Below are 27,644 nucleotides of genomic sequence, written 5' to 3'. Positions count from 1 at the left end.
ACTACCCTGACTCTGCTGGGTTTTGACATCGATGGTGGCGGTGAGGTTTGTGTGGTTGCTCAGGCAGACTCTGCTGTTCAGTTCCTTGGCTCCAGGGTTAAAGGTCAGACAGGCGATGCCTCATTAAGCAGCCAGAGGAAATCTCATTCAGAGAGATTCATTAAAATGAGGAGCCAATTACTTGGAGAGAAGCTGTGTGTGTTTGTGTCAGATGTGCTGGGGAGACCTGACATTCAATTTCTCATTTTCCTTAGTTTTGCTTCCCTTGTGTCGGTGCTGGCATCTTCCACCTCACCCCAGCTCAGCAACTAGCCAGCCTGGGAAGTGGTGGATCTTGCTGGAGACTCCAGTTCCAGTTGGACCCCTGAGCTCTGTGGAGCTTCCCAAAGTGTGTTGGCTGGACTACAGCAGGAATTCAGTGGTTACAGAGGGGCTTTGGGATGTGACTGTCACATGTGGAAGGATCCATAAAGGGTGGCACATGAAAAACTTCACAATGGGGGAGGGAAGAGGAGCTTTTAGCCCCAGTGGCAAATAATGACAATTAAAGTAATTCACCAATATCCTGTGAATGCAGCAGAGAAGCCTCTAAGTGGAAAAAGATATATCAAGGTGAGAAGAGTTTTGAAGAATACAGACATTCTAGAATGGGAAGAGAGTGGTGCAACACTGTTGTTACATCCAGAAATGTTTGCAGCTTCCCAACATAAAAACCTTTTGAGTTTATTAAGGTTGAGTTCAGCTGCACATATTAAAATATTCAGCTATCATGCAGCACTTCTTGTCTCATGCTCCAGGATAAATACCTGTTTTTAGCACAGATGATGCAAACTTTAAATAAATGCAAGCAGACATGTCCCCAGTTTTTTGCTGCAAGCGCACTGAAATGCCAAGGTTAAAGCAGTTTGCATTTGAATTGTTTCTGACACTGATAAGTAACAAATGCCTCATGGTGTAATTGTGTGTAAATTGATATTAATGTGCAGTCTGCAGCTGAAAAACTGAATTATATACACATGATATACTCTTAATTTCCCTGTCAAACAGTTACTACAAACCTGTTGCAAACTCTGCATATTTTTTAAAATTTAAAACAAGGAGAACTTAAGAAATTTTAGCCAAGTCTGTTACACTTTGGATGAGGGTTGTCTCTTTGGTAAGATATTTTTATTTCCAGCTGATGGGTGCATCTGACTCTTAACATTTTCAGAATAACGAGACCCCTTTGGGTTGTGGAGGTGGAATTACCTGAAAATCAGGAGCTGTTTGCCCAAGGATGTCTGGAAGCTGGGTCTCTGCATCTGGCCTCAGTATCCAGGATTCTAATGGAAATAACTGCAATCTCACCTGTATTAGGTGCTACCCTAAATGTGCAGGCTGGGACCTGCTTTTAGAAATCATCTAAATCAAGATTTTGGCTTTTTGGGTGTGAGAAAACTCTGCTTTCAGTCTCCTGGATATTTTGGATGACAGAGGGAAATGTACATTCCTGTCATTGGAGGTTTAACTACATATTTCTTAACTTGCTTAATCATTTTCTCTCTTTTTACCATATTTTATTCTGTTATGTTCTAGGTTGGCCTTGACCATATGAACTAAAAGATGGTGCTGAAGTCCAGGATGACACAAGAAGTTGCTGTATTTATTTTTTTGGGGGGGAGAATGTAGACAAATTGAATCCTGATGAAGTCCCATATTAATGATTTACAGGCAAAACTCCGGAGTTTAAAAGAGTGGGAAGTGGGAACAAAGTAACCCAGTGAGATCTGGCAAACATGTCTGGCAAGCCAGTGTGCATTGCAGATTTTGAGGAGTATGCTAAAACCTTTCTGCCCAAATCCGTGTACGATTATTACCGATCTGGGGCGGATGACCAGGAAACACTGGCTGATAATGTCGCAGCGTTTTCCAGGTAGGAGGATGATTGAAGGCTGGGGTGGGAGGCAGGGGGTGTAAGTTCTTCTTTATTGGTAGATGTGGTGCAATTTTAGATTTTTCTCTGTGACAAAACTCAGTTCCGCAACTTCTTCCTATTTTTTCTTCAAAACTCTGCAACTTCTTTCTATTTTAGCAAAAAGACTCTGAAAGAACTGATTTTCAGGATAACTCTCTCTCCCCTTTCACTCCTCCACCTAACATACTCTGTCAAAAAGCAGTCCCTAAAATCCATTAGCACCTTTTAATCTTTGCCTGCATTTGGGTTCTTTTGTTATCAGAAATTCTCTCCAGAGTCCTTCAGCTCCAATATTTAATCAGCTAATGAAACTGAAACTTCTTCGTTTCAGGTTATAGTGCCTGCAAGGGGTTCTTGGGGTGGGGTTGTACTTTTTAGGTCCTTAGTAAGTTTTACCTTTTCCTTAGTTCTCCCAAACTGATTTAGTTCCACAGCCTTCCCAGATGAGAGCCACAGGGCCCTGCAGGAAGGAGCTGCATTTCCCAGCTCTGGAGTGAGCTGGGAAATCCAGGGCTCAGTCCTGGGCGGCCCAGCTGTGCTCAAGGGATTCCAGCAGGAGGTCAGCCCTTTACCAGGAGATACTGTAAATGCTGGGAACAGTTCTAAACCAGTTTTGACCTAGACTGACCTCCTGAACTGTTGTCAAAACTTGGGCTCAGGTCACCCTTAGCCTCAGAAGGACAAAGTCAACACAAAGTCAGTGGGCACTTGCTGTGGGATTCGGTGGAAGTGTCACAACTGCCATCACATCAGTTGGTTCCCTACTCCTAAATATCCCTGAGCAGGGCAGAAAGAAGGAGGCAGCTGGAGGCTGCTCCCCTCAGCCCAGCTGAGCCCAGTGAAGCTGCTGAAACAGCTGCTGACACCGCTTTCCTTCAGGGGCTGTGTTGATGCAGACATTTAACCCCCTGCACTTGCCTTTGCAAAGGCTTTGTCTTTAGTTCCTCTGAGTTTAACAAACCAAACCACGATTTTCTGTTTTATCCTCAGTCTTTTTCCCTCCCTGCTTTGCTTTTCTGCAATCCTACTCACTGTGTCTATGGGCCATTCAGCTGGAAGTCTGATGCGAGTTGAAGGTTGTAGAAAACTCTGTGATAATTCATTTAGCAGGATCTCAAAGGTCAGAAATGGGCCTATAACCTTAATTTTAAGGACACACATAGAAAAGCTTTATAATGTTAAGAGAAGACAACTCACCTCCACTGCTTATTCCAGACCTCCTAGCTCCATGCAGAAGCTGCCATCACAGAAGTTTCCCTGCTCAAACACAAGCACAAACACAAAAAAGATTGCCCTGAGGAGTGAATAGGAGCAGGAGGGGATGGAGTAGCACTCACCTGATTTTTACTGTACTTTTTTTAATGCATCCAGATGCTCTGATGCTACTTGCCCTCATAAAACCAAAATGAGACATTAAGGAAAGAACACTCAAGGAAGTACTTGTAGGTAATAAACTCTGGGACCAGTGAATGTTCTACTTGGAACTGCTGAAGCTAATCATGATGAGGTGGGATCTAAAGCTGCCAGAGACAGGCTAACAAAGAGCTGGGCACGTCCCTTGCTGTGCTGGCATCAGCAGAGCTGGGAGATAAGGGCAGCTCTGCTCTGAAGCTGTTTCCTGCACAGGGATGGATTCCTCTGATAAGAGACCCCCTTACACTGGGCTGGTTGCCTGTGGGGTTCAGGCTTACCTCATCTTTCCTGGATCTTCTGTCAGATTTTCAGTAAACCCTCCAGTTTTAGGTGTTCAAAACTGTGATGTTTGCAGGCAGCCTGGGACTAAAGGAGATGTTCATTAGCGGTGCCTTGAATGGCCTGAGACATTAAAAGAAATCAAAGAGATTTGCTGTGGTTGAAAGTCCCTTAATGCTGAGTCCCTGCCCCTCAGGGATGAAGGGACTGGGAGATGTTTCTCTTTGCTCTCCCTCCCTTTATATTTATCTGAAGAAAAACAAGATCCCATTTTCTCAGCACATGCTGCCATTAACAGTCCTTAGATCATATTTGCAATGGCTTCTTCAGAATACATCTCTAAAAGGTAGAACCTGCTATAAAGACTTTGTAATATTTTGGTTTATAAGACCAATTTGACACAAAGGGCTTTGAAAAACCTTTCTTTTTCTCTTGGATGCTGTTGGGAGAAGCATGGCCCAGCTGTTAGAGATGGGGAAGTGCTGCTCACTCTGACCCTCACACAGTCCTGCTGTTTCTGCCTGTTTCTGACTGCAGCTTGGGGGTAAATATAAAGTCAAATGGACTTTACACCCCTGAGGCACAAAGGTCACCAAGTCAGATAGTTTTGTGAAATATAGGAGTATGTTCAGCTTCATTTCCCATTGATTTCCCCTGTCAGAAGCTTAGTTGCAGGGTTCAGTCTGCAAGTAAAAGTATTTAAAAGTTTGCAGTTTATTTAATATTTATAAGTTCAAATGGAAGAGAAAGCAGAAAACGGAACCAGAAGCAGGAACTTTTAGCCTGTACCTTTATGGTGCAGGAGTAGTCAGGTGAGGTGTGAGGGTGGAAAAGCAGTTCTGGGCTCATCTGAGTTATTATTTTTTTGGCAAACAAATGGTTTCATTTCTGGAGAAACAAATAGATGTTCTTATGAAGGACTAATACTCCTATTGTTATTAAGAACTAACCCTAATGGATGTTTGTGTTGCTGGATCCTGCAGTATCTTTGGAACACTCCATGCAATTTTGGGAGCAGCACAATTCATACTCATTGGATTATCAAATGAATCTCTTGGCCTTTTGACCTTGAGGTACTTTGTGTAATCACATATCAGGGTACAAACTGCCTCTGCAAGGACAGTGTTTAAGATAAGTTTCAGGCACAGCAACTCTCCCCCAGCTCTTCTGGGACTGAGGGAAGAACCAGCACTCAGATGTTGATATCAGTGTGTTCCTGCTGAGGCCAGATAAGTATTTCTTATTCATAGTTCTCAAATGGCCCTGGCAGAAGTGAGGCATTAAGGCCAGAAAGGATGATTTGGGATGGCAGAGCATATGTCATTCCCTGGGGTCTCTGCCTGCCTTCACCTTGGCTTTGCTCTGCATCCCGGAATGCTGAGTGTCCTCCCAGCCCCATCTGGAGCTGGAATCCCCTCTCAAGTTGTCACAGAAGCAAGAGGCCTGAATGGAGAAGAGATGTTTGTGACAAGGTCAGGACACCTTTAGCTCGATGGCATTCAGGAAATCAATCTGGAGTCTCCCCTCTCGGCATGCCAAGGAGGGGGATGTTGGTGTGTGTAGGAGCAGGCTCCTGCTAATCCACCCTGCCACGGAATTCCTGCAGGCCTTGGGAGAAGCTGCCTTGTTCTGTTGTGTGCAAGGAACAGCAGCTGCTGCTTCAGCAGTGCCAGCATCAATGCAGATGATGCAATTTCTGCAAACGTGGTGTTACCTTATAGCAATTAAAGACATTAAAATGGCCACAGAAATAATTTAAACACTGGTTAAAAAAGCAAGGCTGAGAGTGGGACATGGTCAGACAAGTTTGGGAAGTTTAGGGGGAGAAAAGGAATGCTTGGAATAATTCAGGTATGTTGCTGTGATGTCTTTCACCTGGGATTCCCAGTGCACCAGGAAAAGAGTGTGGATGGCAAGATGTGCTGGGATGGAAGATAATTTTCCCCAAGGAAAAGCGGCTGTTGCTTAGCCTGGCACAGCACCAGCCCCTGCTCCTTCTGAAGGGAACTGTAGGAGGGAGAAGGGCAGGAAGCTGGGTTGGGTTTAGGATGGAGGCTTGGCCTAAGCAAAGTGTCTTTTTCCTAAATGTGCTTCTTGCCTTACAACATGAGGGGATTTGGGACAACTCAGCAGAGGAACAAGAGGAGCTGCTTGAAAATATGGTGCAGTTTGAAAATTCCAATGTTTTTCTCAGCTGAAAGCAGACAGTGCTTCCCTCTTACCCAACTGCAAGGTAACTTACAATCAGAGTGTTTTTTGAGCATGGAGAAAAAAGGAAAAAACCCAAAAGATTAATCCTCCTTCCTTCCTTTAATCTTTCCTTCAGAACAGCTTTTAGCTGGAGTTGCCTAAATTGGGAGTGCTCGCTGCCTTCCCCACTGCGGCATCTCCCGCTTCCAGCTGGGAAGAAGGATGCATTCACTCTCAGTTGCTGATTGCAGCACACGAGTGTGGACTTGGCTGAAAAAAGATGTGGGTGATGAGGAGGTGATGAATTAAATTTTTTTTAAAAAAAAATCCAATTTTTTTTTCTAAAATATGCAGGAAATATTTCACTGAGAGACTTGGAGGAAGCAGGTGCTGTGTGGCAGCTGAATGAATGCGTGCTCTGGTGACTGGGAAACGCTGCCTGTGAGGGTTCCTTGCTGCTGTTAAGGGCATTTCCCTGGCCAGACAATGCCTGCTTTCAAGTATCTGTCAAACTCAGAGCTGGAAACACCTGAGTTTCCCAAGCAATCAGTTTTTATTGAAGGATGATGATCCTCAGGTAGTGAACCTGTTTGGTGTTTTTGTGGGACAAGTCAGTTCTGTTTCAGGAGCACTGCCTGGATGTTGGTTGAGAGGATGTGACCTGATAAGGAATCTCTGCTTGTGACTGCATCATTTTTCTTTTCATTTTTCATTTGCATGCACTGCTGGGAGGATTTTGGCTCCTCCTGTTCCTCTTCCCAGCTAAAAGCACCAGGGATGTTTGTTGTACCTCAGGACTGACCCTCAGAGGCTGGCTGTGAGATGGCAGTGGCAGGTAACAATCTGACAGGTCACAGAAACCAGGAGCCTGGGGAAGAGGGGGATGCTTCACATCCTTTATGCTTTTGGGTTTGATTGTATAAATGAGCAAGGTTACAAAGGGATTTTTGTTTTCTTTGCTGGGAAAAGATGCCTCAGAGTGGAAGCCTTCGGAATGAGGAATTAGGAAAAAAATGGGGAGAAAGAAGTCATGTTTTCTTTGTCCCACCCTGAGCCCATCCTCCCCTGAAAAATAACAAACTTACAATGGCATGAAAACAAGTGTGAGGAGATGTTCCTGCCGTGTGTGTCTTGGCACTGAGCAGCACAGCTGACTTCCACAGCCACACATCTCCTTCCAAGCATCATAACTGTCCTTCTCCTCCCTGGGGAGCACTGCCTGGGGAGCTGGCACAGCCCCAAGCTCCAGGCCTTCAGAAAGGTGGGTCTCTGCCACGCTCTGCCCTAGGCTTTTTGGGGAAACATCTCCTGATCTTTCTATAAAACAGAAATTTTGGGTTTTTTTCCCCTGGATTGTAATTTTAATACACAAGCTCAAGCTCACCCCTACTCCCTGTCAGAGGGTAGCAGTGGCTCTGGTTCTCTCTCCGTGCTGGTAGCTAAAATATTATCAGCTTGAGCATTCTGGTGCTGAGCAGTTGCTCAAGTTAAGCAGTATTAGACCATACATTTTTTAATTCTTCTCTGTAATTACAGTTCAGGAGCCATGGGAGCCCGAGGGAGGGTGGGAGGCCTCAGTGAGAGGTCAGTGCTTGCAGGGAGTAGAGCTTTGGCCTGGCTGAGCTCATGAGAGGCAGCCCCAAGTGTTGCACCTCCTCTTGTGGCTTCTAGTGGTGATAGTGCTGTGATAGCACCTGGGGAAAAGTCCCAAGGCACAGGTATCCCCAGGAATGCAACCCCATCACAGGGATTATGATCTTTTGATGCTGTTTTGTGGGGGTTGAAAAAAAGGTACATTTCTGTGTGTGCAGACATGTGGTGTCCAGCCTGGCTGCAGTAAACTGTAATTTCAGATTAAGTGTGGTCTAGTTTGCTCTTGGTTTGGAAAAGGGAGTTCCAAGCACACAGGTCAGGCTTGGTTATCCAAAAATCCCATGTCTTTTGGTTCCCTAATCCATCAATGGGATAACTGAGGGTGGCTGATGACTTTTCCCATTTGCAGGCAGCATCTGGCACCCAGTTCTGCCCCAAGGCTTTCAGAAGGCTTAGACTCATCATGAACCTCATTGTTTTACAGCTCCTGTCTTTCAAACAATACCAGCCCAAAAATGTTCAAGAGGTCTTTGCATCTTTCACCCTCGCTGCTCTTTGGTCCTTCCTTGCCTGCTCCCTCAAGGTTTTGTGCTCTGCAGGAGTTTTGCTGCAGCTCTAGGTGACACAGTGGGATTCTGTTCCAGCCCCAACACAGCTTCCACCATGTGACAGCAGGAAAACCTCCTCTTACCCATTGGGAACTGTAAATTCCCCCCACGCTGCAGCTATTTGAAATTAAGTTTATCTGTGTGTGTGCCAGGTGGAAGCTGTACCCCCGGGTGCTCAGGGACGTGTCGGTGATGGACCTGTCCACCTCAGTTCTGGGCCAGAGGGTCACAGTGCCCGTGTGCGTGGCTGCCACTGCAATGCAGCGCATGGCTCACCCCCACGGAGAGACGGCGACTGCCAGAGGTGAGCCCTGGGTGGGGAGGGACAGGGCAGTGCTGTGCCTGCTGCCTGGCCATCCCAGCTGGGTGCCTTGCTCCTCTGTGGGTTTCAGCTCCTGCTCAGGGTAACCAGGCTGATTCTTGCCTTTGTTTTTTACCCTTTCACTCGCCTGAGTGTGGTTTCTCTCTCTGTGAAATGGAGGGAAATGAAGGATGCAAGAGGGGAATAATTTTTCACATATAAAATTGAAAACATCCATCTGCCTACCTATACATTCTATGTAACTATAAACACTGTCACAGCAATGCTCTTCCTGTTAGAGAATTGACTTTAGAAATGCTGAGGCCTTTGTTTGCCTGGGAACAATCCTTGCTTTGAAGAGAGCTCTTTGAGAGCTTCCCAGGGAAGCAGTGAGATAAGGGCCCCTCTGGGCTAGAAGCTGCACAAAGATGTTGCCAGCACAGAGGCTGCAGCCTGAAAGGATATTAACCAGAATTCAGATGGGGAATTGTCACCTGCTTCTTCAACCCCAGCTAAAGAATGGCACCAAATCTGAGGAGGAGGTGTGGGCTGTGCATTTCAGTGCTTCAGTGATGAAAGTAAAAGGGCAAAAAACCTAAACAGCTGATATTTAAAAAAAAAAAATCCTGTGCATGGTTGGGTTTTTTATCTAATAGTGTTTCCATGGCCAGTGTAGCAGATCCTGGTGTCAAGTGAGTCGAGTTCTCAGCCCTGCAGCGGGAGCTGCTCTCAGTTCTCATCGCTGTGATGTGCGCGGGGGTGGGTTACAGCACAGCTCCAGCGTTATCTTTGAAAAACACACCTCTCCAGTGTGGCAGCGTGTTTGGGGCCGCGGTTTTCCCCTTCCCAAGAGCTTTGTTAGGAAGCCGTCGCTGTTTTCCCTGTTTGTGAATGCCGGCGCACCCCACGCGATGGCGCTCCAGCACCTCGGATGGGCTTGGGAAGCTCCTCGGTGCTGTCCCATCCTTTGGCAGCTCCTGCGGATTTGTTCTGGGCCAGCTTGTGCCGGGAGGAAACTCTGAAACACTAAGTGCAAACATATTAATGCAATGGTGAGAGCGAGATTTGCAACACAAAATTCAGAATGTTTCTCAGCAAAGATTCACGCTGATGCTGCAGCCCAGCCACATTTTAAGACGTAAATCCACAATGGCACACAAAGTTGAGTGGAATAATAAGGCTGAGTAGCACAGTTTCAAACTTTAACACGTGATTATTGCATTTAATGTTCCTGGGTTTTCAAGCTGGGACAGCTCAGTGTACTGGCACTAGTTGGAATGTGTGGTTCAATAAACTTATCCATTGGAGCTGGTGAATTCTTCATTGCTTTCAAAGGAGGGTAGTATTAAAATCACACCCTCTGTATTGCATTGGCATTTGGGGGAGAAAAAAAAGGCTTTGGTTTTGTGCTGTTAGAGGTGGAGCGGGGCACTCAATGCCAAGCTTTTGGTTTGACCTTATAAGATGACAGAAATTAGCTGTAAAGTACACATTTAGCTTAAAGGTTCTCTTAAACCTTGGACACTCAGGATCAGGAGGTTTGCCACATCCAACTTCTCTTCTATTCCAGAGGTAGCACAGAGTTTAAGTGAGCAAACTTAGTTGCTTTAATTCGTCTTCTGCTTCAGCTGCACCAGTTTGCACAAGCCAAGGAAGTCTGATCCATAGTCCCACAAAGCCTGGCATGCTCCATAAGCCTGGCTTTTTTTGGCTCAGGTGTGAGCAGCTCCCAAAGGAGCCTCTCTGTGTGCCACGAGTCTGCCTGGCTGGCCTTGAACCCCAAGAGATAATCCTGGCTCACACCACGCTGCCCTGCAGAGCAGGGGGATGAAGAGAGCACCGACAGCTCCTTCCCTCAACTCAGGGTGTTTGGAGAACAATGCTCGAGCAATTTCCTGGACAATTTCCTGGAGTGACAGCGTGGTGCTTGGAACTGCTCTGCTCTCCCGGCAGCTTTGCCCACGTGTTGTAGGGTAAATGTCCCCTCTAGGGACAAGGGCACATCATGGTGTCCCTTAGAACTCCCTGCCCTCACAGCCCCTTGCTCTGGGGCTTCTCAGGGTTTTGGGGGCTGCTGCTTCCTGAGGGATGCTCTCCTGCAGTAACCAAGGTGGTGGGGAGGAGGGTGCACCTTCCCAGAGCAGGACAGGCTCTGTCAGCTCACCTGAAACACCCCTTTGTGGGCAGTTCTTTTGCATGGGTAAAGAATCTTCCATAGAAAAAACAACCAGCTGTCATTTTAGGAGCTGCTGGTGCCAGGCCAGACAACACCATGTAAGTTAATCCAAAGGTTAGGTGACCCCACTCTGAGCAGAATGAACTGCAGTCATGGGCAAACCTTCCACAGCCTCAAATCCAGGTGTTGGATTTACTTGTACTCCTGTTAGCTAGACTTTAAAATAATAAATTAATTTATAAAAAAAATCTATGCAGGTTTTTAAGGTTGGTCCTCAGTTTTCTCTGACACGTCTGAATGTAGCAAGGAGTCCTTCCTTGCAGAGAAAGCTCTCTTGTCCTTGAAACAATTTCATGCACCTTGGCAGTTGTCCCAGTTTTTCTAGGTCTTCCTTCAAGTATATTCCCTGGCATTTTAGTTGTAGCTCATCAGTGTATGTGGCAATTTTCCAAAGAATGGATTTTCTGTTCAGTAGAAACTGAAAAATTGGGAGGAAAATTGTTTTGGATTAACTGAAATGTTTCATTTGATCCAAAACATAATGTTTTATTTCATTTTCCTACTGGCTAATGCTTTTAGCTATAGTTCTGTTTTGAAACAAAAGTGTCAGCTCAGGAGAAAACATTTCCATTTTGAAAAGATCAACACATGACATTTTGACTTAGGTGTTTTTTTCTCATCCTTCCCATTCCAATTTCAACCTCTTTAACTAAAAATATTTGCCAAATTTGATGAATAATCTTAGCCACTAAAGTGCAAAAGGTTTTTCTCTAAACACTTTTCAATAGAACCCTTCTGATTCTCTGGGATCTTTTTTCTTGCTTGTCCATCAGCAGATTCACTGTTCCTCCATGCCAAGGCATTCATTTGCCACCCTGACTTCATGCAGTTATTGCAAACCAACATGATCCCCGTGTCAACAGGACCCACCTCTAGTACACTGACTCAGAATCTTGTGCACCATCCAGCTGCTCAGCAAGAAATAGCAGTTTTTTTCAACCTTTTGCAACTTTAGTTTACTTAATTTAATTAATCAAACAGATTTGTAGCACTATTTTATTGAGACTTGTGTTTATATTCCTGCTTATTCCATATTGCACTTACTGTATAGTTTAAACTCCAGTGCCTGGCTTCTCCATGAATGGCTGAAAATCAAATTTCTTGGCCAGGTCTTTTGAGAACTGTCACTGATAGTTTCTCAGGGCTGAAGTTTTTGTGTTTGCCCTCTGCAGCTGCACTCAAGCCGCTCTCCAGGCTGCTGCTGACGCAGGAAGGGTTTCACCATCACCTGCGACGTGACTGCATCGTTTGCTTTGCCAAATGGAGAACAGGAATATTGACTGGAAAGCTGTTTTCCACCCCTGTTTCAGCTGAGTTTCTGGCAGCTCTGTCATTCCCAATAGAGAGGGAGCAACACCTTTGTTCCTTTGGCTCTTAACAGGCTGCTACCGTGCTTTTTCTCTCTGTGATGCAGAGCAATGAAGTTTGGGTTTCTTGTGCCCATTAGACATGGCTGTGACTGGGAAGGAGGCATTCGGCCATTTATTATATTTTGTGCTCAGCCACAGTGAAAACAGCAGTGAAAACACCCATTACCCACGTGGTGATCAAACTTGAGGTTAATTTTGAGATATGCAAATGAATGTCAATCCAGAGTCAAGGAGGGGACAGCATTCACATGGGACAACATGGCCTGGGCTGCCCTGGCCTGGATTCCTCCTGGAGAGTGGCATGGCCAGGGGACTTCGTGCTGCAAGTGTGCCCAGGCAGCCTGGCATGCCAGGCAGATCCCAGATCCGTTTTGGCCTCCTGTCCCTTCCCTCCAGCCTTCCTGCACAGCTGACAAAACGCGTTGTGTCAACGAGAGGAGGGCAGGCACCGCTCACACACAGGGTTTTGCAAGGGCTGAGGGAAGAGAGGCTGACAGGGATCTCTCAGCCAAATGTGGTTTGTCAAGAGAGTAATGTGAAGTTCTTTAAACAGCTCTGTTCCTTGGGAGATGCAGCTCCAAGAACACAGCTGCTCCTCCTGAGAAATACCACTGTGCCAAAAGGACACCGTGTTGATCCCATGGAATGTCCTCTGGCCCTTAGCTTGGGGACAGTGGATTCACTGGTGGATTCAGGAAAAAATGCCTGCAGTGGGGGCAGTGTGACTGCTGGGCTTTGGAATGCCCCTAAAAGGGAAATGATGGGAATTTGCCCAGCTAGAGGGAAAAAGTGAGTTCCCATTCCCATACAAGGTAACCCTGACAAAATCTGCAAGCTTGAACTGGGCTCCTCTCCAGTGCCCTCCCTGAAGTATTCTCCCTCTGAGCTGCCCACAGGGACAAATTCCATATCCTTCCCAAACCACGTAATGAAGTGATGCCCCATCAGAGGGAGGGAGGATGCTCTGAGGCTTCAGGATGAGAAAAGGGCTAAGAAAGGTCCCTGCTCTGTTCCCCACTGGAGCTCCCAAGTGCGTCCTATCCCATTTGTTGCTACATAAAATACTTCAGTTGAGTTCCCCAAGAGTGAATGGCTTTAAACTGCCAGAGGGCAGGTTTGGATTAGAGATGAGGAAGAGACTCTTTACCATTCTGTGATTCCATGGATTTCCCCAGCTTCCCGTGTGTGGCTACTGCTGTTCTCTCTGCACTGTCGTGGAGCCCAACAGGAGCCTGCAGGGTGTACAAGAGTGAATGTGTCCTTTGGGCAATGCTCAGGATTAAAAGAAGACCTGGAAAAAAAACCACATAAAAAGCCAAACAACTAAAAGCAATCATGAAATGGCAAGAGGAAAGGCTGGTTTACAAAAGCATCTCATGCTTAAACTCTGGTAAATGTCACATATTGCAGCAAGAGCATCCTGTGGGAATATGGCTGTAGTAGGACTGATTTGAAATAATAAATAATTTGCAGCACCCCAAAAGTGAAGTAGTAAAATGTGGTTGTTAGAGGAAATTAATTGCTTCTGTTTTCTTCAGCTGCACCTAAATGTGTGAGAAGTGGGAGTGTATTTTTAGAGAAACCTAATTTGAGGTGGAAAAAAACCCCAACCAAACCTTGCAGCACTGCAGGCCTCTGTATCTCATGGTTTTAGAAGTCTAGAAAATTGTCAAAATAAGCTTTAAAATTATCAAGATCAGAAATAGAGCGACCAAAACTGGAACTGGGAATTTCTAAAACTTTGAAAAATTTTGTCTGTGAACTTTGGATTTGCCTGAGAGATCTAAACTATGTGTGTTGAGCTGGTGCTTCACTAGAGAGCTGCGAACTTTACAGGAGAGACGAGGGGAATTTTGTGAGCATGCCTGCATGAAAATTCCAGAACCCCGTTTGGGATGGCTGAACTCTCATTGAACCAAACTGCTTCAAATAAGAGAAAAACACTATTTACTCTGTTGCTACGTATGCAGCTAAGTTGAAAGGATGTGGTGATATATTGTGACTTATATCTTCTCTTCACCAAAAATGTTTTGTTGTGCAGTTGCTGGCCAAATTTTTTGCTTTTGCAACCATAGGGCTATAGAGGTAGACTTGGGAATAAAATGAAAAAATGGAAATAAATGCATACCTAAAGGCAGATGAAACATTTACATTTCTCCCTTATCTGATGTGAGGGTTTCACAATTCCTGGGTTCACAACCCTCCCGTGCATTCCCGATACAGAGGGAACTATGTCCAGTAGTTTAAAGGAGAGGAACAGAATGGTTACGAACCAGAGAGGTTTGAGTGATTGCTGCTGTATTTCCAGTGAGGGAAAACTAGCTGGTGGCCCTGGGAGGGTGTAACCAATTTGTTTGAATAAGCTGTTCATAAGTTTCCACTCCAAGAGGCTTGTAATCCTTATTTAATAAAATGTTGTCATAAAGACCACTTTTTAATTCCTCCATGGGCTGGGGATGACGTCTTGAAACAGAGGTCCATTTACATTAAAAATATGCATACTGTGGTAGACCAAGGAAAGCAAGGCTTTCTATAATATTTTTGAGTTTTACGGCATGTTTTCCTTTATTTTACAATAAGTGACAGATTACTCCAAGAAGAATAAGTGATAGATTCATAAAAACATATCTGTGTGAGGTTAGCCGGTGCAGCCTGCGTTGGCAGCCGCGTGTGCGGACGGTGATTTTTGGGAGGCAACGTGGCAACGTTTGAAAAGTTGGAAGCCTTAAATGCATTATTTTAATGCTCCTGTTTGGAAAATCTCACTTTGTGCTCCTCCAGCCTGCCAGGCCGTGGGGACAGGGATGATGCTGAGCTCCTGGGCCACCTCGTCCATCGAGGAGGTGGCTGAGGCAGCTCCGGCCGGCCTTCGCTGGCTGCAGCTGTACGTGTACAAGGACCGGGAGGTCACGGAGTCGCTGGTGAGGCGCGCGGAGAGAGCCGGCTACAGAGGGATCTTCGTCACCGTGGACACCCCGTACCTCGGCCGGCGCGTCGCCGACGTGCGCAACAAGTTCCAGCTTCCGCCGCACCTCAGGTACCTCTGCTGCCGGCTGTGGGACCGTGCCAGGGCCCTGGGCACCACCAGGGCTCTGTCCTGGGCAACAGCTCTGCGGAGCTGTGCGTGTATCTCGTGCTGTGCTTGGGCTGGGAGCTGCTTTGGGTCAAAGTGAAGCTTTCCTGGCTGTTTGCACACTGTAAAAGGTGCGGTGCCAGGCAATGTGAGGCTGCAGGCTGCTGAAGGAAGAGATGAGGGACATTTCCTTATCCACCTGTCAATGAATTCTTGGCTATCTTCAAACCTCAGCTGGGCACAGCCCGGAATGGTCTGCTCTGATGTTGAGCTGGGATCCAGCAGCAGAAGTGGCTGGGCTCCAAAAGGGCCCTGAACCTAGTGGGCCAAAACTCCCTTCCAAAAGATGTTCTGCTTCCTTCTGTGTTGTCCTATGACGTTGCTCTGGGCCCAGGGCCACGTTGCTATCAACTGCAGAGCTCCTTTTTGAGCAGCTTCAACTCTTCTTTTACTCAAATACAGAAACATGTGGATATCAGTCTTTCTAAATTCTCCATGAGGGCAATTGTTACCCCAAAGTGTATTTTGGGACATTTTCTGTGTCTCAGAATTTCTGGCATCATGATTGACCAGCACTAATTCTAGTTCCTCCCCACTGCAGCGCCAATGAGGAATTCAGTTTTAAGCAGAGTTAAACCAGAATTTTAACCTTACAATGGTGTTTAAGGGTGCTGATTTGCTTGCCCTTTTGTAAGTATGAATTGATAGACTGTAGAGACTCCCCTGATAAACATATGCTGAAGTTCTGGCTCAGTTCTAGCAGCCAAAGACTTGCTGGAAGAATATTTGCTTGATGGAATATCCAGGACTTGAAGCTAAAAATCTTGTGAGGTTGTTGCACATGGGCCTTGGTAACAACCACAGCCTACCATGGTAAATGCTGGAATTATTTAGAGCATGAAAATGAACACAAAAATGGAGAAACAGAGAGAGAAAGAAAAATAAAAATAAAAGACAGCATAATGTATTTTGAAGCAGATAAACTTTGAGGTGAGTTCTGGGTGAAAGCTGGTTTTGAATATTATCGATGAAATTGAATTGTTCTTCCTATGTCTCCAAAGACTGTTGTGTTATATTATGCACACATTGTATGTAACATGTACTTAGCAAGAATCGCATCTCGAGGTTTTTCTCAATTTCCATACCATTCAAAAGGAAGAGAAGCCACGGGGCTCTGCAGTGAATCTGATTCTCTACCTCACTGGCAAAAACTCCTCCAGAGCTTGGGGTGTTGGCTCTCCCCCATGCATTTGTACTTGCAACTAAGAGATGAAAGTTGGCAGAGCAACCTGAACTCTACCCTGATTTCTGTGTTAAAGTACACTTTTAGGAGGAAAGCACCAGAAAGCAAAAAAGCCCTAAAGCATCCAATATGAAAATGTACCACCACACCGATAAGCCCTGTGTTGTAATCGTGCTAGAGATCAGTGTTTGACATATTATCAATATACACTGACCTTTTGCTCTAAAAGATAAAATTAAACAATTATTTAAAAAGCTTATTTTTTAGAGGCAATAGAATTTTAAGGCTTGGGGTTGAGGAGTTTTTGAATCCAATAACCCAAAGACATTTGAGGAAAGCGGGAGAAAGAAAGCACTTTGACCCCACCTGCCCAAGTATAACAAAGTTTCGAGTGAACTGTATGAAATCACATGAAATTGGAGTAATCCTTAAAGGTTCCAATTAATCACTGCAGATTCCTGAGCGCCGCTTGGGCAGCGCTTTGTTGCAGAGGCCGCGGTGAAACTCTCCTAGCGCGGGGCTCCGCTCATTTATGTGATAACTTTTTCTTGGCTTCGGGTTTTCAACAAAGTTTCAAAGCAACAACAAGGTGCCATTGTGCTCTGAAATGTATGTAAGGCAACATTCATCCAAGTGTTGATCTGCATTTCCCAGGCCAAGAAAAACAACAGTTATTTATATAATCTTATCCATGGTTCTGTTTTCCTCTGGGCACCCCACCCTCCACAAACCAACAGCTGAAAAGCTGGATCTTGCTGAGAGCCCGCTCCTTTCTTGTTTGCTTCTGGGCCTGGAGCTGAACAGAGAAGCCATGTGAAATGTTGCTTGTTGCAGGCATGAAATCAGCAGTGAAACCAGCCAGGTTCCATGCAAAAACACTCATGCACTTCCCAAAATGTGAAATGTGAGTATTAAATAGCCCAATGTGGAACAGGACACAGTTTCAGAAGAGCAGGGCAGCTGGGACATGGATGTGCTAGAACCTGTGAGATTTTGTTCTGAAAAACCTAAATAACAGCTAATGCTTTCACATCTGCTTCCTTTGCTCCCTACATTTTACAAGGAAATGTACAAAAGGGACACAAGGTAAACAGGCTGGCTTTTGGCCTTATTGGACAGATGAAAATTCTGAATTCTTTGCAGGGCTTCATGCACATCCATCTATTTCATGGAGCTTAAGAAAACTTCATTTCCTCCTTCTCCTCTCCACCTCCTTGATCCCCTATTCCTCTCATAACAGAATGCCCCAGATTTGAAAAACAACAAAACCCAACCATATTTCTTTTGCTAAAGCAGGACTGTTACCTTGGGCCAGAGAAACTTGCCCCAGTGTTACAGTAAGATAGAAAGGCTTGGGTTGCAAGGGACACCAAAGATCCAGTGCTTATGTTGATTATCAAATACTTTGTCAGCCAAAGGTTTTGGCTCCCTGAGGACTGGGATCTGACATGCTGGGACCGGCTGGTTTTGCTCCTGCCCTGCAGTGCAGCAAAGCTTTAACTCAGGTATATTGAATTCTGCCATTTGGGACTGATTGTGGCTACAGTGAATCTTCCTCAGACTATTTTTCTGTGTCTTCTGTCACTTTAGATTAAAAAACTTCTCCAGCAGCGACCTGGCATTCTCCTCAGGGAAAGACTTTGGAGAAAATAGCGGGCTGGCTGTGTACGTTGCTGAGGCCATCGATGCCAGCGTCAACTGGGAGGACATCAAGTGGCTGCGGGGGCTGACCTCACTGCCCATCGTGCTGAAAGGGATCCTCAGGGGTGCGTAGCTCTGCTGCTTCCCGGGACAAGGCAAAGGAAGAGCTGTCACTTCCTCCTGCACTGTTAGAAACCCTCCAGTGAAGGTGTTTGTGGAAGCAGTTGTTTAAATAAGTGCCTGGTGTTGTCACCAATACCACCCTTAATATGATCATGCCAGTGATTTTGCAGTGGGACAAAATTGAGTTCTGGAACATAATAGAGAAAATAAAGGCTAGCAACCAAAGTGGTTGCTGATCCAAAGGGATAAAATGTTCTGCTCCAACATTTCAAACTACTTTTCTGCTCTTATTACTTAAAGATAAAACCTTTGTCTCTGTTGAGGTGAGGCTTTGGAAGGCTGAAGCCCTAAGGTGGCTTTGCATGAGCTGACAATGTTTTCTTTAGTGATTCCCTGATTGTGGTGTCTACAAGCTCCCGCTTATGGAAGGACACATCCTGTTTGGGGTTTTTTCCTAGCTGATGATGCCAAAGAAGCTGTAAAGATTGGGGTAAATGGGATCCTGGTGTCAAATCATGGAGCACGACAGCTTGATGGGGTCCCTGCTACTGTGAGTACTGATGCCAATATGCTCCAGTAATCTCTAATTTTCTCTGCCTCTTGGCATCTTGTTTGCTTTCTCTGAACATGTGGAAACTGGAGGAAAAACCTGGAATAAGTGTTCTGTGTCTTAAGCCATGAGTAATAACCTCTCTTCACTGCTCTATGTATGTCACTCTATATACTCTGAGCTAGACACAGCCTTTCCTTGGTAGATCAAATTGAAAAACCTTTCAGAATTTTTTTCCACTCTCCTCTTTAATTTCTTCTTTCTCATTCTGTTTTTGAAAAACCCTCGTTGCCATTTGCAGCACACTGAAGGTTGTATTAGGGTTGTTTTCCCTCTTTTAATATTCTTTGGAGGCTTCTGAAAAATTACAGTTAAGGAACAGCTAAAGGCAGAATGAAACTCTCCATTTTTCTCCTTTCAAGTATTTTCACCTTTGGAAAAGGGAGAGAGTGGTTAAATTACAGTTTTTCCTTTTTCCTTTTCCTTGTCGTGCTACCCCATGACTTTTCCAAAGGTGAAAGGGATTTGAGAATTTCTCAGTCGGCAAAAAATAAAGAAGTAAAGGAAAATGAAAAAGTATGTGCTCAGGATGAAGGAAAAACCCCAAAATTCCAGTCATCACTCATCTTGCTTCATTTGGTGAGGGAAAGCTGCACAAATAGAAAGAGAATGAAAGGGAGGAGAATCAAAGCCCAGTTGTGCCTCTCTGAGTATTTCCAATAGGTTCATGATGAAAAACCTCCTGTTTTCCACGATGGTTCCCTGAAGGGAGAGGGGAACAGGTCCTCTTGTCACCTCCTGGGAATGTATTCCCAATTTCATTGAGAGTATTCAAAACTCTTGGGCAAGCCTGTGTGTGAGGTAATTCAACAGCAACAATGTATAAGGTTATTAAAAACATCATTTTGAGGAACATGGGAGAGCTCAAGAAATACAAATTAATTTTTGAGAGCTGCAGTAGAAGAGAAATTTGCAAACTCCTTGTTAGGGGTTACTCCATTGCCACACCACAGGGCAGAGGAGAACTGCTGAAGCTGATGTGTTCCCTGGATTTCTGGTACAGAGAACAACACTTCACAATGCTGTTTTTATAATGTGTCTGTATCAGATCACGTTAAATGGTTCTGATTTAGAAACATAATAATTTGCTTCAGTTTTGTGGGGTTTCAGATCGTGAGTTGAACCCAAGCTGGTCAATATTTCTAGTGTCTAGTTACACATTGAGGAAATCTATGTTTTAATTATGGTTTGCATCATGCTTTAGTTATTAGAGCACTTTAATGTTGGTACAGTTTGTCAGGATGTAGAAAGTGGTCTCTGGATATGGAAATAGATCCAAAATATGTCTGGCAAGAGAGCAAAACCAAAGGGAGGGGGAAAATCACAGCAAGTGCCAAACGTTGAGAAAATTTTAATCCAAATCTAAAAACAAACTGCACTTTCAAGTATTTCCCCCCCCCCATCTTCTAGTCATTTTTATCCATTAGAAAGGAAATTAATTACATCCGTATTTGAAAGATGTGAATTTGTGTGTCTTTTCTCTTCCACACACTGTTTCCAGTCTCCTTAATACTTGGCTCCTGGTGGTGTTCCTTTCCTGATTTTCATGAATAGGAACTATTTAGGTGGCCTTATAGGAAAAGTTGCCCTGTAATTAATGCTCCAGGCTTGAATTCAGGAGGCTCATCCTTTCACTGGGACCTCTTGCATGGCAAGAGGAATGACTTAATTCCCTGGTTACTTACTTGTAACTTGAGAGCAGTAAAATACTTTCCCCCCTTTACTTGCATCTCTGGTGTAGGGGATAAGTTGAGAAAGGGGATGAGCAGAGCTCAGTGAAAGCAACATACATATGCATTAAAAGAAATTATTTCCCACCTTGCTCAAAACTTAGAGGAAAGTTATTTTTTTTCTTACATTAAGAAGTTTTTCTCTATGGTCATTCCTATAATTAGATGCATTTTCAAAAGGGAAAATACATTAATTAAAATTTTTCAGCCAACTCTAAGTTCCTTCAGGCATGTTTCTCTCACTCCTTGTCTATAGGTATAACCTGCCTCTGGGTTCTTCAGATGGCCCTCAGGATAAATGAATGGGAAATTTAAACAGGGAAGCAAAGACGATTATTTAAAAAGTGAACTGATTCAATTTCATCCCCAAACTAGGGAAGACTGAAAGTTTGGGAGGTAACACCACCAAAAGGCTTCCTTAGTGCTGCTGTTTCGTATATTCTGCATAAGAATCAGATACTGGCTTGTGTCAGGTATGTGTCATGGGGTCAGACGGCCATTTAGTGAGACCCTGCTGATTCTCATTCTGTTTATGTGACTCTCCAAATAAATTTGACCTTTGCATGTACCTTCTACCCTGCAAAGTCACTGCTGGTTCTCAATTCCAGGCTGTGTTATTTGGGTATAGATTTAGGTACACAACTGCTCATTAAGCTGCTGTAAAGCTTGGATCCTGTGTGTAAGAATTGTCTCAAAAAATAAACAGGGTTTCAGGAGCAGCCAAGCTGTGTTCCTGGTTTCTCTCTTTTAGATTGATGTCTTGCCTGAAATTGTGGAGGCTGTGGAGGGGAAGGTGGAGGTGTTCCTGGATGGTGGTGTAAGAAAAGGCACGGATGTCCTCAAGGCATTGGCTCTTGGTGCCAAAGCTGTTTTCATTGGGAGACCTATTCTCTGGGGATTGGCTTATCAAGTAAGTGAGGAAAAGCTCAGCTGCATGACTTTACATCCCTAGACTCACTCTTTAGCCTCATTCTATGCACATATTTGTGTCTGTGTGCACAGAGGAGTGTGTGTATGATGTCTCTGTGGGCATCCAGATCATCTGATTTGCTATTTGCTAAAATTTGCTACGACCAACCCTCAGGATTTATGTTTGTGCATAAAACTTTTCTTGGCACACGTATACGTGTCTATACCTACGCACTTACACGTACACATAATAGTTCACATTGTCTCCTAATCTCCCAGGGTGAAGAAGGAGCAAAAGAAGTTCTCCAGATGCTGAAGGAAGAGTTTCGCCTGGCAATGGCACTGACAGGTGGGACAGCAACATTTCCTCTCCGTAGTCTCATTTCCTCAGAGCTTTCATTTGCCCCAGGCAAGATGCTATAGCAGCTTGCATGAGGGGAATGTTTGCAATCTAAGCAGGTTAGTCTGTGGAGAAATGGGAAAAAGACTTGTTATCCCTGCCTTGTAAATGGGGAACTGAGTAGATTAGGTGAAAATGTTATTTTGGGATTTTTTTTCACAAGGAGAGCAATAAATCCATAGACAAGCAGTGGCAAATCTTTGGTTGGTAAGGGGTGAATTTCATGTGACAGAATGTAGATTTTTATGAGGCAGAAAAAGAAAAGGCTTAGAGTGGGTTGGAAAATCAGGGGCTTGAACTGATCTGCAAATTCTCCTCCAGGATGCCGGAGAGTAGAAGAAATTGGCAGGACACTGATCCGAAGACATCAAGCATTGTTCTCCAAGATTTAGGTCTGAAGACTCTTGCCTTGTGCATTGCCTGTTGTGCTTCCAGACAAAATCCAACTGCATTCCCTCTGTGGAATCCCTCTCCTGCAATCCTGACTGAGGGAATGCTCTCCTCTGTAGGAGATCACTTGTTGAAGAAAGAACTCAAAGCAAATTTTGCAGGTGTTACCAAATCTCTTGGGCTCTTAAGGAAAGCTGCTACACTGGGAGGTGTGATTAGAGATGGACCTTTATACAAGACCAGCATAGACACTTCAATCTGTTATGCAACAAATGCTGATAATTAATTTCCATGCCTAGGAGTAATTTAGCTGTTAAAGTGAAACTATAAACAGAAATGTTTTGATAGCAAACAGAAATGCTGAAATTTTAAATGGAAAAGATGCTTCTTGCTCAGTGTTTAGAGAAACTAGACTGTAGATTGTAGAGATTAAATCTTGCTTTCTTATGAACAGAGTGTCCTTTCCCTAGTGACTTTATAAGCATCTGGGCTTGTGGCACGTAGACTTTAGGAGCCCAGAGGACTCTTCATTGTAAGGAACCACAGAGCAAAGCAAAACTGGGGAAAATTGGGGAAATTCAGCCATTTAACTGGCACAAGCTCCTCTGCAACCAGACAGCTGTTATGTACAAGCATTGGATGTACATCAGTTCCTAGGCTAATGCAAATCCCTGTAGCCCAAACTGTGCCAGCTGCATCCACCTGGAGCTCCAAGTCACATTTTTCACCTGGATTGATTTGCTAACAGTGGCAAGGGAAGGCTGATGCTACCTGGGGGAGTTTGTAGAATTTGCAGCCATGTGAAAAAGGGAAACTTGAATAATTGAGCCATTAACCCATGACCTGGGAAGAGCCTAGTGGTTCTATTGAGTTTCCATGCACACCCTTAAGTCAGATAAATCTTAGTGTTCTTTACTCTGCTTATGATGAGGATGCAGAGACACAGAGGATCTGTGCCTCTGTTCTCTAAACAATCCAAATATCCACTGAATTCAGGATAAATTTTGCAACAGTAAAGAACAAAGGAGGTAAGACTATACTGTTCTCATCTTGGGTAAAACCAAGGGTAGCTCTTCACCTGCCTCACATCCCTTGCAGGTATGGCAGTATTACAGGGAGCAGGGAGAGGCCACACAGGTTTTGAACATCTTGCTGTGAAAATTTAATGTTCATTTTTAAAGATGACTGAAAAAGAGAAAAAACTCCTCATGTCATGGTTTCACTGACATCACCAGCTCCACCATTTGTTTCCCATCAGCCTCATGCATTCTGACTCTCCCGCTTTGCTTGGTTTGAAATATCCCTTGCTGAGCTTTAGAGGCAGCTTTGTAATGAAATGATGGAATATTATAATGTGAACTAAAGCTGGGGCTGGAACTCGAAACGGGGAGAAAACCCAAAAGGCCACATGCTTGCCCTCCAGTTGTAAAATTTGTACTCTTATTTACTGCAGAATGCGGTCTGTTGTGTGAGAGTTGCGTAGCAACAAAATAAAGTTTATCTGTGCAAGGAAATATGAATGTTTCTCAGAGCACAGAGAAGCATAATTTCTGCTGTTTACTGCACTTATCATATCTGTTGCAATGTGGACTCTGTCAGATGTCAATTACGGACTAACTTCGGCAAGACTGTTTATTTGAGATAATATAAATGTTACTTAAAAGACAGGGGCATAATATCTTATGTTTACATATTTAAGATCTATTTCTAAAGCTCAGAAGATGCAGTTTCCTGTCTTTGCCCCAACCAGATTCAAGGAAAGTTCTGAAACTCTGTGGTTCAATAGAAGTTCTGATGGTGAAGAAACCGGTTTCATTACTTGTGCGTAATTCACTGTTTCTAGTTCCTCTGGGATAAGGGGTTTACATTGTTTTTTCCTGCCTGTTATCTGAGAATCTTCTGACTGCTTTCCAGTTCAACCCTAGTAAGACTAGACAAGCATAAAAAACTAGAATTTAAGCCAAATACTTAAAGGCTGTGAGACTGTTAACTGAAAGTAAATTAATTTGTCTCATTGAATTCTCTTTTTAAAATATTCCATAGTGAAGAGAATTTATTTTGATTTTGAGACAGAAAAACACAACTACTTTTTGAAATTATTAAATAAATTCAAAAAAAAGGTAGGAATTCTGTTTGGTTTGGGTTAAAAAGCAGAAAGACTGAGTGCCTTCAACCATTTTAAAAGTTTTTGAAACTTTTCAAACTTTTCATTTGAAAATATTTCAGAGATTTGCTGAACAATGTCCAGGCAAAGGAAAAAAAAAAATCTATCTCCACACTTGCTTCATCTGGAGAAGCTGAGAAAAAAAACAGAGCACACAGGTGATAGTGGAACCTTTTTATAGTTTGTGAGAGTGTTTCTGAGGAGAACATAAGTAATGTAACAAAAAAAATAGGTCTTTGTGAAATATGTTAAGTAGAAAATGATTTCTCTTAGGTAACAAGTGAACCCAACACACTTTTAGTCATAGTCCTTAGATCCAGGCACAGAAGTAGAGGGGAGCAGGAGTGTTTTGCATTTCTGATTCTTTAGTGTAACTGCCTACCCAAATGTCAAATAACAAACCCGATGGGTTTAATAGCGAAATTATTTTCTGGCTTTACTCTGGCTCCATATTAAATCACAATCACAAAGAAAAAATATCTACATAGAAAAAACCTAATAAGGGGAGAACAGTGAGTGATATTTCTGTATCCAGAAAGACAGCACTCAGCTGGTGTGCTGGGTACTGAGAAAAATCCCAACTGGTTTGGGAGGCTGGTGAATTACCAATAACTGAATGGGGTTCTCTAACCACCTCCCAAGATGGACCAGGAACATTCCCTGGAAAAGGAGATTGCAGCTCTTAATAAGAAAATATTTATCACATGTTTTGTGAAGAGAGAAGAGACCAAAAGCAAAACCTGAGGATATGAAAGAAGAGGATGATCCTGTGCTTTTTTAGGAGAAAGTGGTACTTCCCAAGAGGTTCAGATGCGAGGCAGGCTCTTACATACATACTTTCATGTTCAGTCTGTGTGTGGATTTCTCTGCTGCTGGCAGTTCAGAAGTTTCCCTTTTGGAAGCATCGCCACAAAGTTCTCCTCAGCCCCAGTGAGCTCCTGGAGGATTAAACCCACTGAAGGGTGTGTAGAAAAGGGCGGCATTCTCCACAGGATATGTAGAAACCACTCAGGAGGTTTGGAGAGGCTTCAGCCCTGCTTGGGGATCTCAACAGCTGAGATCAAGACAACTGCATTTTTAGCACTAAGTTCTAAATAAATCAATCTGTTTCAAGGTGACAAGGTCAGTGAAAGCCTGTGATGTTTTCTGATCACATCGAGGCTGGACATGCAGGGAACAGGGTTCTCCTAAGAAAAAGAACAATATCCTTCTGGAAAAGTCCACCTTGAGCAGGTTTGGCTGTGCTGGGGACATCTTTGCCATGAGAGTCTGGCATTTTAATTCAGCAGAGGAGAGCACAGAGGTGCAGGACTGCAGGCATGGCTCAGCAGATGGCAGGAGTTAGCTGAGGGTTCTGAGAACATCTGACCTCTCAGATCAAATGTGGAGGAGGAGGAGGTTACTGTAGCTTCAGGACAGATTTTCCTCTCTCTCTCACTTGCCTGTCAGTCCTTTGTAAGCAGAGACCTGCTGCTTTTTGAATGCTTGGAGCGTGCATGCAGGGTGGAGAATCCAGTGAGTAAATAATAGGAGTCATAATTCAGTGCACTGAAGCTGAGGAGCTGTGAAAGACATGATCTGTTTTCTTGTGACCTCCACCTCTCGCTGTGACTCCGGGACACGTTATTGTGTTTTATTTTCACTAGTGGCCAAGTCCAACAAATAGCTCTGGAACTGGTAAGAACTCCACCCCCCATCCCCAATTTTTCAGGTTGAGCATGAAATTTGTCTGTCTTACTGGGAATTTCTGAACATAAATAAACAGACACTTAGAGTAACTCGCCTTGATAAATGGGCAGTGTAGGTCAGGGCCTGCTGGATATGCAGGCGACTCAAAGATGAAGCAGAGCTGGGGAAGTAGGCAGGAATGGCTCTGCTTTTCTTGGCTTCTCAAATGGTTTTCAGGCTGAAATCAAATACTTGAGTGCATGAGGAAAGCTGGCTTCTGAAGTCATGATTTTGCACTGAACCTCACTGTAAGGATATCTCTTATAAAGCTACTTTTGATGTGGAAATTTGGCTCCAAACCACACTGAAGGCCATTATAAATAACCACTTCATCACAGGACACACAGAAGTTGGCTTCCTTGAACACTCCTAGAAAGCAAGCCTAACCTTATTGAGCCATAACCTCAGCTAGTGTAAATCAGAGAAGCTCCATTGACTTCATTAGTTTATACTGATTTACACCAGCTGTGACTGCGGCCCACAATACAGCAAGATATGTCAGCTTTTAAATTCTGTCACTGGGTGTTGAACAAAACTGTTTTTAAAACAAGACTGGCAATCCCAGATTTAGATCCTAATGAGACACAGCACTGTAATTGTTTCACGATGCTTATATGCTCCATTTTGTTTTCATTTTTGAATTGCTTCTGTTTTTCTTATCTCCTGCCAAACAGAGGAAGAGTACCACATATGTTACATTCATAACAAAGATGTTTTGCTGCGTTGAGAACATGTCCTCCAGATGCAAAGTGCCTTTGTGTTGTAGCTCAGCTACTTCCTTTGCATAGGTACATCATTTATGTGCCAACATAAGAATGCCCTTGAGGGCAACTCTATGTTTCCTCGGGGCCTGGAGCTCTGGAGAGGGGCACCCAGAGGTTGTCCCAGGGGAACTTCAAAGATCTGATTCCCCCGTAGGGATTTCCAGCTCTTAAGTCATCATTTCAGGCAGGCAGGATGAATTGTGTCTGAGAGCACCCTGACAGGACTGCCCTGAGACAATCAATACACCTCTGTCACAATCCTGCAGGGTGCCCAGGTAATTATCCACACTGAGTAATCTATTGGCACCTCTGTGGTGTGGAAGGCTGGGAGGTGCATGCAGATGGATTATTCAGCCAAAGGGAAGACATTCATATAACTGGAGTGTCAGTGATTAATATTGGTTATTATTTTATGACAGCAGCAGCTGTAAGTTCCAGCCAATGTCAAGGCAGCGCTGTGCACTGCAGAGATGCTTTTCTGCAGGCAGCAGTCACTGCTCAACAGTCAGAAGGGTAAATTGAAAGGCAGAGGAAGAGAAAGTCTCTCTCTAAAATAGGGGCAGAAACAAACTGATTCTCTCAGCTAAGTCCCTTAACTTTCCCTTCCACTACCTTAAATTTGCTGTTCTCCCTAAGGCAGGTAACTCTGGAGTGAACAACACACACCACAAATACTCAACAACCATGGGGAAGGTCCACAGGTGAACAGAGCAGAGGTAATTTTAGGAGAACTGAAGGTAGTGAATTTTAAACACTTAGTTGTCATAAAAAAGGTTCCTGCAAAGCAGATACTCATCATTAGGTTTATTTCATGTGAGATGAGTTTCATTTTTGAGAACAGCCACCAAGACTTCAAAGAAAGGTGTGAAGATCCTACAAAAACGTGACATGGCATAAACTCAGCTGTTACAGAAATTCAGGATGG

General features: G+C 44.1%; 1 protein-coding gene across 2 annotated transcripts; it reads left to right on the top strand.

Annotated features, from left to right (window-relative positions):
* The first annotated feature begins 1,718 nt into the window (after positions 1-1,718).
* On the top strand, positions 1,719-23,869 carry HAO1 (hydroxyacid oxidase 1). 2 transcript variants are annotated; one of them, XM_015621627.2, is made up of 8 exons: positions 1,737-1,912; positions 8,190-8,341; positions 14,726-14,981; positions 17,851-18,026; positions 18,483-18,574; positions 21,116-21,274; positions 21,553-21,622; positions 21,995-23,869. In XM_015621627.2, the coding sequence occupies exons 1-8, from the start codon at positions 1,776-1,778 to the stop codon at positions 22,063-22,065; spliced, it is 1,113 nt and encodes a 370-aa protein (XP_015477113.1). In that variant the 5' UTR covers positions 1,737-1,775; the 3' UTR covers positions 22,066-23,869. The 2 variants fall into 2 exon arrangements, with proteins under 2 accessions (XP_015477114.1, XP_015477113.1); XM_015621628.3 differs by lacking the exons at positions 21,116-21,274; positions 21,553-21,622; positions 21,995-23,869 and adding an exon at positions 20,740-21,083 and having other exon boundaries at positions 1,719-1,912.
* Positions 23,870-27,644: the final 3,775 nt, after the last annotated feature.

The sequence above is a fragment of the Parus major genome, chromosome 3 (assembly GCF_001522545.3).
Source record: "Parus major isolate Abel chromosome 3, Parus_major1.1, whole genome shotgun sequence".
NCBI lineage: Eukaryota > Metazoa > Chordata > Aves > Passeriformes > Paridae > Parus > Parus major.
This window is presented reverse-complemented; position numbering and strand designations above follow the sequence as displayed.